This window comes from Colius striatus, chromosome 7 (genome assembly GCF_028858725.1).
Source record: "Colius striatus isolate bColStr4 chromosome 7, bColStr4.1.hap1, whole genome shotgun sequence".
Classification (NCBI taxonomy): domain Eukaryota; kingdom Metazoa; phylum Chordata; class Aves; order Coliiformes; family Coliidae; genus Colius; species Colius striatus.
Window position 1 is genome coordinate 38,273,999 of NC_084765.1, and position 16,184 is coordinate 38,290,182.

Sequence of the window (16,184 nt, forward strand, 5' to 3'; positions counted from 1 at the left end):
CTTAAAACACCAGATTTGGTCCTCCATTCCAGGCTATGGGAAGCATTCAATGTTTGGGATGCTGAAGTCTGAATGTACAGTCAATTTGCCCCCACTCCCCCCAGGTGAGCAAGGCCTTGTGCCCAGGGGGAGGCTCAGGGGCATGCAGGGCAGAGGGCTGAAACAGTAAAAAAGCAGCAGCCCCAGCTGCTGCTTCTCCCATGCAAACTATTGCACACATATTTACTGTGGTGATTAAATAGATTGTTAGTCTACAGCAAACCAGGGAATTAAAGCACCATATTTGCAATTTTGTTACCAAATTACATTTCATAAATATCTGAGAAAATAAGGGCATTTACATATACTATTAGTGAGAGAGCTCAGCTGCTGTATGGCTGCCACTTGCCATCAAAACCCAGAGTACCACGGTGTACCTTATGCCTGCTTCACAGCAGTATCCTAAAATGACAGCACACTGATTCCACTTCTGTCAGGATATATTTTTATTAAGGGCCAGTATAAACTGCAAAAGAAACTTAGAATCGTTTTTGCCACCATCTACCCAAAATAGAAACTGTCTCCAAATTGAATGCAGATGAATTTTTAAAGAGTCAGGTTGCAGGGCACAATGCAGGTACCTGCCATTTATAAGGCTATCAGGTAACTGAAATTCATGTATTGATGGCCTCAGTGGAGAAATGCAGCTCTTTATTACAGGGTCAGAGCCCACAGAATAATATATACAATATTTTGTCTCTTTCATGCCAGCCATTCACTGTAAATGGAGATTTATGATAAACATTTAGCATTTAACCATTCTCTGTATTTAAGCTTCCAGCTAAAAAAGCAAACTTTTCAGTAAATGCTACAGTAGTGTTTATCTCAGACTTGATGCTGATTTTCCCAATCAGCATTATCAAGCCCATTGGTAAGTGCACACTTGGAGTCTCCACGTAGTTGCTTGAGAGTGAGCTGTGTTAGACAAGCAAAAGGTTAGAAGAATTTTCTGGCCAATGGAGGTAGGAATGAGAGGTTTCAGATTATGCAAAGTATTCTGGTCTGCCTCTGTCACCAGGGATTTGGTTCTACTTTTATTTGATAAGATTGATTTTCAGTCAGTTTTTCAATCCTCATACTTTGATGCAATACCATTGCCCACTGTGTAGGAACAACCTAAACTATGTATATGTTTTGATCCAGCATTTCAGCTGTCTTCAGATGCAGTGAAAACTCTATGTGGCTGAGCCAGAAACAAGCAGAATTGGGAGCATTTCTCATGCAAAAATAAGAATCTGCTGCTCCTATAGAAAAACCAATAGGATCCTTTTACTGTACAAGACATTTTGGACTATGAGAACACACACAAACACACCATTCTCTCATTTGAAAAGGAACAGTCTTCTACAAGTGCAAAATGAGACACAGAGTCTGTGTTCCAGTCAGTAGGTCTGAATTGGTTAGCTGTCCCATTCTCCATTATTCTGATCATTGTCCTCCTCTTCTTCAGAATCAGCAGACACGTTCTTAATTCTCTGCATGACTGCCTTAATGCTTCTCTCGAGCTCATTAGAGGGTCCTTTACTGACATCTTTCTCAGGATCTCGATTCACTTTCCTCAGTTTAACTCCTTGCCTTATGGCAGAGAGGATACTGTCTTTCACAGAGGCATAGGGATTCGGCTGTTCCGCTTTGCGGAGATGAACTTCATTGCGCTTCAGAGAAGCCAAAACCTCATCCATGGAACCTGCAACACATAAGCCTGTGGTTACCAGAAGAAAGAACAAGACAACCTCACTCAGAGGTATAAAACTCTACAAGTGTTTAGGGTTCTTCCCTTTGTCTTTGCTAGAGGCAGGGCTAAAAAAACCAGTCTTCCCTGGCACATGCTCTTTCAAGCTTCTGCAACACCAGGCTCTGGAGCTGCTTTTAAACAGCAGTTAAAGCTTTTATATCTTGAATTGAGACTCCAACGCCTCTTCAACGTTATACAAGGTTGTGCTCTAAGGAAGAAATGATACACAAAGGAAGATGCTGCTTTTTCATTACAACTTTATGGGCTTTCAAAAAAATGTCACTGAACCAAGAAATGTCTTGTATTCTGTATTAGAAACAATCCACCCTTCCTCCTCACTTGCTCAGATGCCTGCTGAGACTGCCAATTGTGTTTTTGCTCAGCCAAGAGTAAAATGAAAGGATTTGAGTAGAAGGGCTTGAAAGTGCTTCACTGAAGCCAGTGGGAGCCAGACCAGGCCATAAGCAGGCAGGCAGGCAGCTCTTTTTGGTATGGACTTAAAGAATAATTCCCATTTTACCACATGATTTAAATCTCAGGTGTCTGTTTCTGAACTTCAGACCATAAAAGACAGCACACTGAGAGTGCTTCCCTTAGGTCTCTTGATGGATGCTGCAATTTGCAGTTTCTCTCCTCCTGCTGGGTCCTTTGTTGCTAGCTTCAGTGTTGGACAGGGAGGCAGTTTCCCTGGCCAGCCCTCGACTCCCACAGCCACAGGTTCCAGACCATCTGTGCCTCACAGCTAGAAGGAGCTTTGCCATGCGCAGTGCACAGGTTACAGGATGAGCACCAAGCACTTGAAATGTAACATCCTGCTAAATCCTGTGCTACCTTCAGAGACAGAGATGCCAGATAAAGATCAAGCAAAGATGCATCAAGCTGCCTCATAAAGCCTTCAAAGAAGAAAGTCTTAGAATTATAGAATCCTTATGATTGGAAAAGACCTTTAAGATCATCGAGTCCAACCAGCCACCTCACGCTGCCACGCCCATCACTACTAGCCCACCATCTTAAGTCTATTAATCAAATGGGCTGCTTGGTAAAAGACTAGTCAGACCAACAAATCATAAGAGCAGCTCTCCTTGGAAGCATGTCAACATATTACAGACAATACTCTTGACACTAGAACATGAACCTCTCCTGGCTTCTCACACGCAAAGACATGACCAGTCCACGTGTCACTAAAACCACCCTGGTTTATGAAGCTGTTTCAGTAAGCTCCTGGAGCAGTATTTAATCCATTACTATCACAGCAATTAACACAGTTTTTTTCATGAAGTAGGTGTAAACAACCAGTTGGATCTCTCCAATAAACAAAACCCCATTTTTTTCTTATCCAAAATTAATGAAAGAACAGCAATATTAGGCTGTGAATGGCAGTAAGTATTAGCCACTAGTAGGGCTGTTCCACTACAGCCAGACTGCCATTCCTGTTGCTGATCAAAGCTGCTGAAGGGTGTCCATGGCAGTGATCCCACAGACCTCCTAGAGGCCCCCACACTGCATGGATCACTGCTGTGCATCACAGCAACTCGCTGCCTCTCAGCCCTTCAGCTGCTTGCACTTTCCCACACCTTGGAAAAAAACCTGCTGAACTTCCCATGCTATTTCTGCCTGTGGTTTGCCTCTCAATTGAGAGGACACAAAGGCTGCTTAGATGTACTGTCAACAGTCTGAAAAGGAATGTACCCCCTTTAAAGGCATGCTTCATTCTAGCATAAGCTCCACTCTGAAAAATGACAGTAAAAAACTGCTGCCTTCCAACTTAGATCAATCTCCCTGACATAGTCAAAATATCTGCTTGCTTTAGAGATAAAAATAAGCCTGTTAGCAGGGTATAACCACTGCAGCCTTGGGAGGCTGCTGAGCTCTGTTCTCATTCAAACTGCTGTTTCAATTGCCAAGTTCAGCCTTCAATTACACCTGTACGACGTGGCTAACAAAGCAGAGGTGTAACAGAGCAGAATTTTTGCCCCAGGAATGTTACTATGCCAAAGCTACCCATCTGCCTTTCAAATCCTGGTTGAATTCTATAAAAGAAGCCTTTATTTAGAAACCAGGCAAACTGTAAGTGGGCACAGGCTGTGCATATCCCTTAGAAACATGAGCAGCTCAAGTGCTAGCTCTGCAGTACCTCAATCATAAAACATTGAGGTGTTGCCTTAGTACAACCACACATTTACCCAGTGGGCTTTTGACTGGGCAGGTGATTAATCCTCAACCAAAACGCCACACTTGGTTCAGAAGTTGCAAAATTGGGGCAAGAATAAACCTGCTAACAAAAGTTGCTTCTCAAACAACATGAATAAACCCCCTCTCCTTTGATTTTTTGTTGACACCTTCCTATCTTTTACAGCAGTGAGATTTTCTGTGTCATGAGAAACGCAGATCCTGAACTGAAGTCTGCACACACCTAGTGGTGCCATGATTAAGCGTGGTTTAAACTAACCTGTAAGGCTGTACAATTAACACAGGATTCCAGCAGAGATTTAAGTTCAAATATCCTATATGACTGGCCTGCCTCATTTGACAGCACTCCCCCAAAAATGCTGTCACCCATTCTGAGCAGCAGGGCCCTGTGAAGTGTACCAAACAGGACACATGAGACGTCATTACTCATAGAATCATAGAATGGTAGGGGTTGGAAGGGACCTTTAGAGATCATCTAGTCCAACCCCCCTGCAGAAGCAGGTTCACCTAGGTCAGGTCACATAGGAACATGTCCAGGCAGTTCTTGAACACCTCCAAAGATTATATCTAGTTTCTCAGACAAAGCTTTCCAAGAGCTTAATTCTCTTGAGCAAGACTGCATGCTATACCTGTCCAGAACCAGAGGGAGCACACAGAAACAGAGGAAATCAATTAGACACCACCAGCTGATGTGAGCCTTCTTACCTATGCAATTATTGATAGACCTCCTGGATGAGTCATCCTGTTTGTGCAGTGCAGAGCTCTCCATGGAGCTAAGAGGAAGTGGCTTATCCTCTGTTACTGATGGTGTCTTTAACTGGAAAGGTAAGGGGGGAGGTGGGGGAGGAGGGGGTAGAGGAGGAGGGGGTGGAGGAGGGGGTGGTGGCGGTGGGGAGGACAGAGAGACTGGCAATTCTTCACTGTGCTTCTGCTGCTCTGTGTCACCATCAGTAACAAAGATCTGGACAGGGTTATCTGCTTGGCTCTTTGGATGGGAAACCTTAGATTCTCTGGCTTCTACTAGCAGCAAGCTCTTTGGTTGCTCTGGAGCTGCCTTTGCTCTTGTTGAATGTGGAGAGGACGGTACTGCAGCCTGCTGAGCGATGATGCTTCGTGGCAACTTGGGACTGTGAGGCTGGGGATGAGATGTTTTCAGAACAACATGAGCTGGACGCTTCTGAAAGACAAATTGTAAGGCAGGAGGTCACATCTCCACTGGACTGGCCAAAACATCAACCCCAGAGACAAAAAGCCACAAAGAACAGACCTGTCCCACTCAGTATTCAAGCAGAAAATTCAACCCTGAACAGGTTTAGATGAATACCAAAGTTATTTCTTTCAAGGCCACTTGTAGTCTTTGCAACAAGTTCTGCACCTGGAAACGATGTCCTTCGTGGACTTAATCCTCTTGACTCACTACACACAGTCCTACTTGAGGCTATCCAAGTGGTTGTCTCTGGTTTGGACCATGCTGACACATGAGCTCTGGCTACTTCCTGATATTGTGTTTTGACACCAGTTAGAACTACTGTGGTTCATAGTACTTGCCTCCCTGAATGTTTTCAGCCTCTCCAGTGTTTTCTGACGTTCCTGGCTTATCCAAGCTTTTTTCTTTTTCTCCTCCTCTTTTTGCTTGTCTCTCTTCTGCATTAAAACACAAGTAAACAAGCCTTAGCATGTGAAAACAAGCAGCTGGTAGGTTCTCCAAGGCTGCCATTCAGTACTCACTATCTGTATGCTGTGGTGCTGCTGGAAGTGTTTTTTGCTCTCTTCTGCCTGCTGCAGTCTCTGCCGATGGCTGGCTTCACACTGATCCTGGGAGGACAGCAAAATTCAGGCAAGCCTTGGTTAGCTCACACTTCCTATGCACCACCTGTGCCATTAACTCTCTTGCACCTGAGGCTGAGTGCTTGGCTGTGCCAAGGAGATGGTTAAGCTCAGCTAGTGGTGGATGTGAAACCCTGAAGGGTGAAGTCTGTGGGACTCCTTCACAGCTAAAGCCAAGTGGATCTTTTGTTCTCCTAATTAGTGATTAAGTTATTCATGCTACAGGAGAAATATACCCAGGTCTGAACTGATCCCTCTGGTTTATACTGAGGTTAAAAAAACATAAAAAGAGATGAAAGAAAAGTGAAAAGGAAAAAAACAAATCAGAAACAAGCTGTGAGGACATTTCACCCAGGTAACAGCTGGAGGGAAGGGTGCAAAGACATGAGGAAGAAGGCAAGAGAGTAGCTAACAGGGCATTAGAAAAACACAAAGCTACTTCCCCCCTGTCCCTTATTTGCCATAGCTCCCAAGTACAAAAGGCAGAGAAGCAAAGGTATGGGAAGCACAATGACTGGCTAACAGGGGTACCCTCTGTTAGTAACAAAGTGCTGCAGGGAAGCTGCAGGCTTCAAAGTTTTCTTGGGGAGTAGCTTTTCGTCACCTTACAGAGGGATTATCCACATGGCTGGGTGAGCATTTGCAAATCATCTGGCACTTGGCTTTAGTGTTGCATAACCAAGAGACAGCAATTAAAACAATGAAAGCAGAAGCAAAGGAAGTGTCTGCTGAGGAAGCAGTTGCAAGCAAGAGACAATGATGGCTCACAAAACATTTCCAGTGTCATTCCCATTTTGTCTAGACTAATGAGGGGTAAAAGGCCAGCCAGACTGAAGCTTAAACTCTGCTCTCTGCCACAGCAGAACTGTGCAGGTGTAAGGCAAGCCCAGCTCACTGAGAAGCCTCATGAGAATCAACTGTGATCTCACTTGTGTCTTCCCAGTGTTCTGCTCTGAATGGAAAACAAAGGAAAACACTCTTTGCACAGAACCAAGAAGCTGGAGAGAGAATTGCAAGCACTTAAATTCCACCCCTCCCTCCAGTCAAAGGTGAAGTATCACTGTGTGGGTTGTTCTGTCACTGCAGCTTCCTTAGTTGTAGGCCAGGTCTCCTCCTATAGTGCAGTTGCTTTCTAAAAGGCTGCCAGGGCAAAGCTCCAGCTGGACACAGTAGGGCCCTGCTAAGATTTAGCTGATAAGGGAACACCTCCCTGGGTCACCCATGGAATTCTCTGCTCTCTTAATAAGGCAGAGTGGCACTTGCACCACACAGCAGAGCATAAAGCTGACTTAAAACCACATTGCCCCTCTTGCTGTTTGGAGGCCTTGGCCCTAAGTCATGTATCACCTTGTACGTGCTCCGCCCAAAGCTTCCCTAGTTGGCTCCTGTCTATCCCTCGTGTGTCAAGACATCAGCTAGAGAAAATGCACATCTCCAGGACTGCATTTACTTTTTTGTTCCTGAGGTAGGCTCTCCTCGCACAGACAGTCCCACGCTTTGTCTCCAACTGCTTAGTCTTCTGCCTCAGCAGCGTCATTTCTGACAAGTTAGCGTAATGTTGTCCCATAGTCTGTTCAATGACCTTGAGCTCCTCAGGATTTTCACATGTATCATAGTAAACAACTTCATCCTGTTTCTCTAAAAAGGCATTTGGCATTTTTTTAAAAACCCAAAAATTGCCACAGTTATTTAAACATTTAAGAACTAATGACATTTTCAAAGCCACTGAAGGCAGTGAGTTAGTTAGTAGAAAGCTCCAGAGCTGAGCTTAGCCCTTTAAAGTCTTATGCAAACATGTCACATTACTCACAGGGATGCCTTGCAGGATCAAATTGATGCTGTTAGCATTTGTTATTTTAGCTTCCTCTTTCAAATGTCTCTCTGTGCTTTAATTCCTACCTTCATCAACTGGAGCTTTCCTGGAAAACTGAAGACTGTTCTGATCAAGACTGGGTGACTTCTTTTACTACTTACTAGGAGCAATGTTTACTTGACAGTGTACACAGTAACAGAGAATTCATAAACACAAAGAAGTGTAAACAAGACTGGTGCCTGACTTGGCCACAAACAGTTATGGAAGAGACAAACCAAAATATAGCAGTACTCAAGTACCATCTTGCTATAATCACCTCTTTCTGTCATTACAGGATGTACTTTGCAATTTCTACATGTTAAATTACAACAGACTAGTGATGAACTTCAGGAACCACTTCAGCACATCACAATATCTACAGTTTCTATGCAGAGATCTCGTAACTTCAAGAGCAGTTAAGTATTTTCAATGTAAGTTATTCCATATGCTACACCAGTGCATGCACATACCACAGCTGGCATCGACATGAGCTACCAGTGTGGGGTTTTTTAAGCTTGTGTTATCAAATTAGTGTCCAATGAGCCACAAGACAAAATATCAGATGGTGCCACGGCATCAGTGTTTTCCAGTGATGCTTTCTACTATCAAGACCTGAGCAGTGATAATCCTCCTCTTTGTTGTTAATGAAAACAGAGCAGGCTATATTGCTCCTGTGTTTTGAATATGTGCTTCAATATTTGTTTATTCTTACCTTTAATCTGTCTCCTTAAAGTGTCCAACTGTACAATAAGCAGCATCTCTTCATGTTTCAATACTTCAAGCTGTACATTATACAGTTCCAACTGTGTTTCATAATACTGTATTTCCAGCTCCTCTACCACAGTTAAGTTTTCTTCTTGTTCACTGAGATTCTCCATCTGTAGAGCCCCAAACAGAAAATAAAAAGCATTAATAACAAAACTATGCACAAATGAAACACATATGGATGCACAAATACCTGTACAGAGCCCGGCTCAACTGTCAGCTGCTTTGGTGTGGAACCAACAGAACATTAGAAATGGCTTGGAGCAGAAACTCAGAGAAGCAGAGAACCTTATTAACCTAAAGTTTAATTTCACCTGAAGTCTACTGGCAAAGACTTCATTATAATCTGCACAAATAATACAGCTCCTGAAAACAATTGCATATGATGCAGTACACTACTCTCTGAAAATAAAATCATGTACTCCTAGACAGCATTAAGAAGATCAGGAGATTTAAATTACATCAGTACCTTTATTTTGCAATGGCCTCTGAAAATAATATCTGGTCTTTATCTCCTTCAACCTAACAGTTTTGAAGGTTGATATAAAAAATGCTAACATGACACCTGAGCTGTAGAAGCATGTCTCTTAACCTTTGCTGAACATCCTCATACACGCAGGAGCAATCTGAACAAACTGGAGACATTAATTTTTCCACAACCTAAAACCCTGTTGAAAACCTAAGCCCTTTCACAGACAAAGACTTTAAAAGTCTGCTCTCACAACCACTTTGCTAGCTTTAGATCAGCCCTTTGCAAAATAGCGACAGAAAAGGAGCTTTTAAAGCCAGGTCTTACATTTTTCTGAATGACAGCTCTCTTCTGTTTCAGGCACAACTCTCTTGCTCTCAGATGCTGAAGGGTCTCTTTAGCTAACATACATTTCAGGTTTTCCAGTCGTGGCAAAGCTGATGCCCAGGTGGTTTTACCAAATCTTTCCTGATCTTGTTCCATCTGTTTGTGCATTGCTGCAGATTAAAACATTGCAATGAGATATGAGAAATGCAGTGTACTAATAGCCCTTGTGTGTTTCTACTACAGCTGCAAGGCTAAAAACGTTGAAACTATTGTCCAGTTCTGGGTTCCTCAGCTCAGGAGGGACAGAGAACTTCTGGAGAGAGTCCAGCACAGGGCCACCAAGATGATCAGAGGACTGGAGCATCTTTCATACGAGGAAAGGCTGCGGGAACTGGGGCTGTTTAGTCTGGAGAAGAGGAGATTGAGGGGTGATCTTATTAACATTTATAAATATCTAAAGGGTGGGTGTCAGGAGGTTGCAACATCCCTCTTTTCTATAGTAGATAGTAACAGGACAAGGGTTAATGGGATGAAGCTGGAACACAAAAAGTTCCATTTAAACATAAGAAAAAACTATTTCACTGTTCAGGTGAGGGAGCCCTGGCACAGGCTGCCCAGAGGGGTTGTGGAGTCTCCTTCCTTGGAGGTCTTCAAGATCCACCTGGACATGTTCCTATGCGACCTGATCTAGGTGAACCTGCTTCTACAGGGGGGTTGGACTGGATGATCTCTAAAGGTCCCTTCCAACCTTACCATTCTATGATTCTATCAAACAATTTCTGAACTTCTTTAGAAATTTCAAATAGGATTTAGAAATTTGAAGTAAAATAGTTTGTTGTACCATGGAAACGTGTCTTAACAGTTACACAGCAACCTACTGCTGATACCCTTGAGGCTTAAAAGCGTGCGTGGCTTTTTTTCAGAGGTTTGCAGCCCTGAGTCTTGGGCCCTAAAAATGTGCAAGCCAAATGCAAGTTGGAAACCAAACTGGTTAAAAGATAGAAATCTTACGTGAATCAAATGCATCCTTTTCAAGCTGGACACTCATCCTAACCTTAGGGTCTGCAAAGAGACCAGCAAAGGTGGTAAGAAGTACCTTTACGATCTCTAAAGGTCCCTTCCAAGCCCTACCATTCCATGATTCTATGAAGAGCTCTCAGTCCCCCAAGTCAAGCATTTTTACCTTTTGTGTGTATCATTCCAATTACCTGCTAGAGCCTTTACAGTTTCCTTGAAGTAGTTCACAGTGATATCCTGAATGGAGCACACAGCATTCTCAGCTCGCTTAGTCCATTCTTCAGCATCTTTCTGCAAAGCTGCTACTCTTTTAGGTCCCAAATTATCATATTGCAAAGACTTCTGCAGGAAGACAAAACTCTCAGTTACTAACTGGTTACCACAGTGCTGCAGCCCACATTATGCTACAGTCAGACATTTCAAGCAAGGCAGAGCAGTGGCAAACATGACTTTCCCCTCACCTGTCATCACCTGACTCACTACTCACGGCGATGTATTGCCTCGTTCCTCATCCTCTAGGCTAACTCAGAACCTTTGTTCCCACACCATGACTTCACACTTGGGATTAATTTATTTCTTAAAATATTTTGAAGCTATCATCCTAAAAATCAACAAAACTGATTTCAGTTGTTACTAAAAGTAACTGAAAACCACTCTTCTCCGTGCAACGTTCTCTTCTATTTTTCCCCACGTGTTGACAGCACGTTGCACTGTCAGGTTCTCCAATTTGGCAGCTCTTTCACACAGTAACACAGAAATGAAATGTAAGACAGTATTTCCAGTTCACACAAAGCATACAAATACACATAAGTCTAAATATCCCTGAGAGTCGGGCTTTTTTTTTCTATATACAGAAACTTTCTATTTAGTTAATTCCACTTTTAACCTTAATCTTCAGTACAGCATGCTGGGTATTTTATCTTCACAGATTTAGACCTTCAGTATCCAAGAACCTTAGTCTAAACTTACAACTGTTCTGCTCTCTTTGAGAGCATTAACAGCTCACTTCAATTTTAACAGACTATTTAAGGAAATATCAAAACAGGAGATGGCTGTGTTTCCCAGGGGCATCATAACTTTCAGGATATGCTTCCAGTTTAAGATGCACATAGAATTAAATGAACATGGTGACAATTGGCCTGTTTTAATCTGTACTTCTAGCAGGCTGTAGCAGCAATAGTAGACTGCTTTGTTTGGTAAGGTTTCTTCTGCCTTCTATTCTACTACAACTGAGTCCATCTGGGATGGCATTCTCAGTATCACAAACTAATCCCACTGAAGCTGGTACAATGAAGGCTACTGAGATCTCTGTAAATTCAGCCTACCAGAAAGCAAACCCCAGAGAGATGGAGCTTGGGGGCATTTTAATTTGTCAAAACAGAGGGAATTGGGACACTGGAAGAGAGAGATGAAGTTCTATTCAAGCAAATATCACAGACACTGAGATCCTCTGAGTGGTTCTACCTAATTCTGAATTAACTCAGTCATGTTTGGTGGCTTGACAGAGTAAGAAAAAACAGCTGCAGACAGAAGTAGGGAACATTAAGTGATCTGAGTCTAAACTGCTCCAAGAGCAGTCGGTGCCCTACTCTGTATTTGGCTTTTCCTTTTACAAAGGCAGGCCTACCAGGATTTCCAGTTTGTACAGTGTCGCCAGCTCTCGCATATCTCTGAAGGGCTGCAGTAAATACTGGTAGAATTGTGTTGCCATGGTGACCAAATCCTGATAAGCTTCATCTTCTTCTTCATAAACCTTCATCAAAGCCACCATTGTGTCAGCATTTTTATGCTGCTGAAGAACCTAGTGGGATAAAAGGTGAATCAGGCTTGGCTGCTCTGCATCCGTGTGTGTGATTGCTAGTGTGGAACGTGCCCAATGTCCCACTACACAGGAGGCTTTCAGCAGCCACCCCTGGCTGGAAACATCTTTAACACCACACTGGTAAAGGCACTAATTGCTGAAATTCTAACAGCCATGTTACTGCTTTATATAAACACAAATGGGAAATTAGGGAAGCCTGTGTATGGGAAGGTCAAGTAAAGTACCCTGAAACTATCTCCTGCCTTGCTTACACAGTTACTGAATGCCTGCTAACAAACAAGTTTCTGCATTCACAACTCCTGACTTGGAGCACTGAAAAAAAAAAAAATCACACTGCCATTGAAAAAATAAGAATTCAGGAACAGATTTCTACTCCTGATAGAGCCTGTGGTTAAATTCCTCTACCATTTGTACCTTTTAGAATAGTTTATCCTAACCTCAGCTCTGCTGAGTGATATTACCCTTTGTAACTTGTAACCTCCCCATGGAACAACTGCCTTGGTGATACACTATTCCTTAAGGTCTTTATCTCCTTCTATGACAAAACAAAAAGCTGGAAAATTCCCCTCAATTGCACTGGTTTCCTGGTGCCAATCAAAGCTTTCAAGATTATGCTTTGCCAGCAGCTAGCAGAGACCACAGTGCACTCCATGTGGCAGGACAGACAGAGACAGCGGAGAGAACACAACTAAGTTTCACTGAGAAATACAGACCTTCCTGGAAGGACAGCATTTGCTGTACAGCTCCAAAAGAAGGGGAGGGAATAGGGGCTCTTTGGTACTGCAACCATGAGAAAAAGCATTAGAAACATAAGCTTGACTGTGCTGCAACAGAAAAGCACTGAAATGAAACAATCACCTTTGCTCTTGCCAGCTGAGTCAGACAGCAGGAGCAAAGTTCCCAGCTGTGGAAGCACTTCCCTGGGGAAAATCTGCAGAAGTCAGCACAAGGGCATTTCCCACCCATCCTCCCTCCAGGCCTACCATGGGCAGGCCAGAGGAACAAGAGGATCTGTACTCCACATTTCTGAAAATCCCAGAGTCCTGTGGCCCCTTTGGCTTCTCCAGGAGCTCTTGGTAGCTCAGACACAGTCCAGGGCCCACTCATAGACATTTACAGTCTGGGGTTTCCCCACTATTGAAGCCAAACAGAAATGCAATAGTCAACTTCCTGCTGCTGCTGGAGGATGTTTATAACGAGCAGAAGGGAAATATTAGTGAAATATTAAAGTCAACTCATGAGACAATTACCCATTACAAGGGTTTGGGGTTTTTGCTTTGGCCTGTGGGGATGGATGGACAGACATGTGGTTGCCAAAGGCTTTTACACCATCTGGTATTATTTTCATAGAACTCTGGTTTGCCATTAGCCCAACTGCCTTCTCTGGTTGTTCTACCAGTACTGCTCTGGGGCTTTTTACTTTATCTTTGAATATACACATGCAAAAAACTCCCCTATTTGGCAATACTACTAAAACTACTCTCCTCTGTCTTGTACAAATATCTTCTGCATTCTTCAAAATGAATTTCCTGGCCCAGAGGATAAAGTATTTGAGAAGGACATGGATGTAAAAAGGCAAGAAGGATGCTCTGAAGTGCCAGAAGAGGCAGGTTGTATTTCTTTAATCTTGCATAACATGGGACTGCAATATAATGAATTTATGTCCTGTTAAGCCTGCAAATACAACACCATTCTACATGCCATGTTTAGTCACATCTAAAATAGTTGTAAATAGTAAAATATTTGAGTTGTACTTAACTACAAAAACCACAATGCTGTACGTGCTTGTGCAGCTCACAGAAGAGCATGGTGGCTCAAAGGTCTTTTAACTGGGCCATGAACTGTTACAGAGCTTTTCTGTACAACACTGTTACAGGTGTTAAACACTGAAATAGGAAACAGAAGGCTAAAGCCAACTGTCTTCACTTTCCTCTGAAGTACAATCATTTTCAGAAAATACTTTTCTGCTTACTTTGTACTGCAAGAAAACTAACAGCAGTTTTAACATAAGGATGTCCTAATTGCAACCATGTTATTAGATACCATACTTCAATTTCATGCCTACTACAAGGTGGGGAAAAAAAGTCCAGGAACACAGGTACAGCAAGAAGAAATTTATGTTACTAAAGGAAGAAAGGGCTAACGTCATTAGTTTGTACATTCATTAAGCCAGAATTTGACACTTAAAAAACAGGTAATTTACCTGACTACAAAGCACTACTTGGTGTGGGGCTTTGGCTAAATTTGGGTTTAGTAAAAACCTCGACTGAGAGAGGTGTTACTGTAAACAGGCGGGCCCAGACCTTCATAGGGAAGCTGGAAAATTAGAGCACAATTGCACTCTCCATTTTGGTTCCCAGTCCACTCCTTGCACAACACTGCTGGATATTTTTAGCAACATGTTTTGGTAGGAGCGTTTGCAGCTTAAGTAAGAGCCCCCATGTTCTTATACCGAGTGCCCCCCCTCCCCGAGCTGGCTGGAATAAAGTAGCACTAAGAAGGACTGATGACACCCTGTAGTTGAACAAGTGGACTGAGTGGTTTCCAGACAAACAAGAAGTGTTTGTGTAAGCACAAATCCCAACATTGGACAATGCTATGGGCAAGGTGGTATTAGTGACTTGGTCCCCCTTGCTCACAGTCCTCAAACACGAGTCTGACTTAAGAGACTGAAGCTGCCAGCCCCAGCTGAGCCACAGGTGCTCAAGTGGAGCCTAAGGCCGGGGCACCTTGTCAGCGCTGCCGCAGCAGCCAACACTGACAGCGGACCCTGCCCCGCGGGAAACCGCCGTCCGCCCGCAGAGCGCGGGGGCCGGCCCTGCAGCGCCCCCACCCCGCACCCCTCCGGGCAGAGGGCCCAGCCCAGGCCGCCGGCCCCTCCGCCCGCACCCCCGCCCGGCCCCGGGGCCCGTACCCGCCGCAGGGCCTCCTTGGCCCGGGCCAGGTGGCCGCGCAGGGCCTTCCCGCGGAGCTCGTGGAGGCTCTCGAAGTACTCGTCGTCGTGCTGGCGGTCGGCGGCGAAGAGGGTGTCCAGCACCACGCGGCCGCCGCAGAGCTCCAGGGCCCAGCCCAGGTAGAGCTCCAGCTCCCGGCACAGCTCCTGCACCTCAGCCTCGCCCGGCGCCGCGCCGCCGGGGAACAGCACGGCCCAGAGCCCGGCGGCGGCGGCCGCGCCGGGCAGCGCGGGCGGCAGCGCGGGGAAGGCGGGCTCCAGGCGCGGGCAGACGGCCGCCAACTGCCGGTGGACGCCGCGCAGGGCCGGCGCCGAGAAGAGGCCGGCCCAGCTCTGCGGGCTCTGCGCCGTCGCCTCCGCCCGGCCGTGGCAGGTGACGGCGAACGCGCCCTCCACGTCGTTCCAGGCCACGAGGAAGCGGAGCCGCGGCGGGCGCGGCTCGGCGAAGGCGGTGTCGCGCACGGCCACCCACCCCTCCAGGCTGTCGGGCTGCGGCTCCATGATGGCGGCCCAACACCGACACGCCGGCCTCAGAGGCGCCGCGGCTGCCGCCGGGACCCGCCGGAGCGTCACCGGCCGCGCGACGGCCCACGGGCGGGCGGAGCGAGGCCCCAGAGCGCCGGCGCGGAGGAGGAGGGAGGGAGGACGGACAGGGGGCGGGTAGAGGCGAGGTGTGCGTGACGTGCGGCTGAAGGCGCAAAGGCAGGTCTGGGGGAACGGGCCGCTATTCCTGCGCACGGCAGCGCCAGTGTACGGGAGACACGCAGCCTCGCGGGAAGGAGCGGGGGCATTAGAATGGCTGAATGGCGGGTTGGAAGGGACGTCTAGAGATCATCCATGCCACCCGCTCCTTCTCCTCGATCGAGTCGCACAGGAACGCCTCCGGGACAGGAGACTCCACACCCTCCCTGGGCAGCCTGTGTCAGGGCTCCCTCACCTGAACGGGAGAGAAGTTTTACCTTGTGTTTAAGTGGAACTTTCCTGCGTTCCAGCTCATGTCTGTTACACCCAGTCCTGTCGGTGAACACTGCATGAAACACACCCATATTGCCCCATCCTGACATCCATCCTTTAGGTACTTGTAAGTATTGATGGAGGTCCCCCTTAGCCATTTCTAGGCTAAACAGCCCCAGGTCCTACAGCCTTTAATTACCATATTACCTTTGATTACCTTATTACTTCAAGGCA

The 16,184-nt window shown here is 45.5% G+C and overlaps 1 protein-coding gene across 3 annotated transcripts; it reads right to left on the reverse strand.

The window, feature by feature from the left end:
- Positions 1-475: 475 nt before the first annotated feature.
- Positions 476-15,578, reverse strand: WHAMM (WASP homolog associated with actin, golgi membranes and microtubules). 3 transcript variants are annotated; one of them, XM_062000128.1, is made up of 10 exons: positions 14,958-15,578; positions 11,849-12,022; positions 10,413-10,560; positions 9,205-9,374; positions 8,356-8,521; positions 7,242-7,429; positions 5,693-5,779; positions 5,513-5,608; positions 4,670-5,141; positions 476-1,726 (listed from the first exon to the last, which is right to left on the reverse strand). In XM_062000128.1, exons 1-10 carry the CDS (start codon positions 15,495-15,497, stop codon positions 1,440-1,442), a joined length of 2,328 nt encoding a protein of 775 aa, XP_061856112.1. In that variant the 5' UTR covers positions 15,498-15,578; the 3' UTR covers positions 476-1,439. The 3 variants fall into 3 exon arrangements, with proteins under 3 accessions (XP_061856112.1, XP_061856111.1, XP_061856113.1); XM_062000127.1 differs by having other exon boundaries at positions 10,413-10,563; XM_062000129.1 differs by lacking the exon at positions 11,849-12,022 and having other exon boundaries at positions 10,413-10,563.
- Positions 15,579-16,184: the final 606 nt, after the last annotated feature.

Bases quoted from the DNA above. Each gene is read 5' to 3' on its own strand.
- WHAMM (XM_062000127.1), bottom strand. From the start codon at position 15,497: ATGGAGCCGCAGCCCGACAGCCTGGAGGGGTGGGTGGCCGTGCGCGAC. The intron at 10,564-11,848 runs GTAGGCCTGCCT...GTCTTCCTGCAG, and splicing joins TGTACAAACTGGAAATCCTG to AAGTCTTTGCAATATGATAA. The intron at 7,430-8,355 runs GTAAGAATAAAC...ATGCCTTTTTAG, and splicing joins TTTAAGGAGACAGATTAAAG to AGAAACAGGATGAAGTTGTT.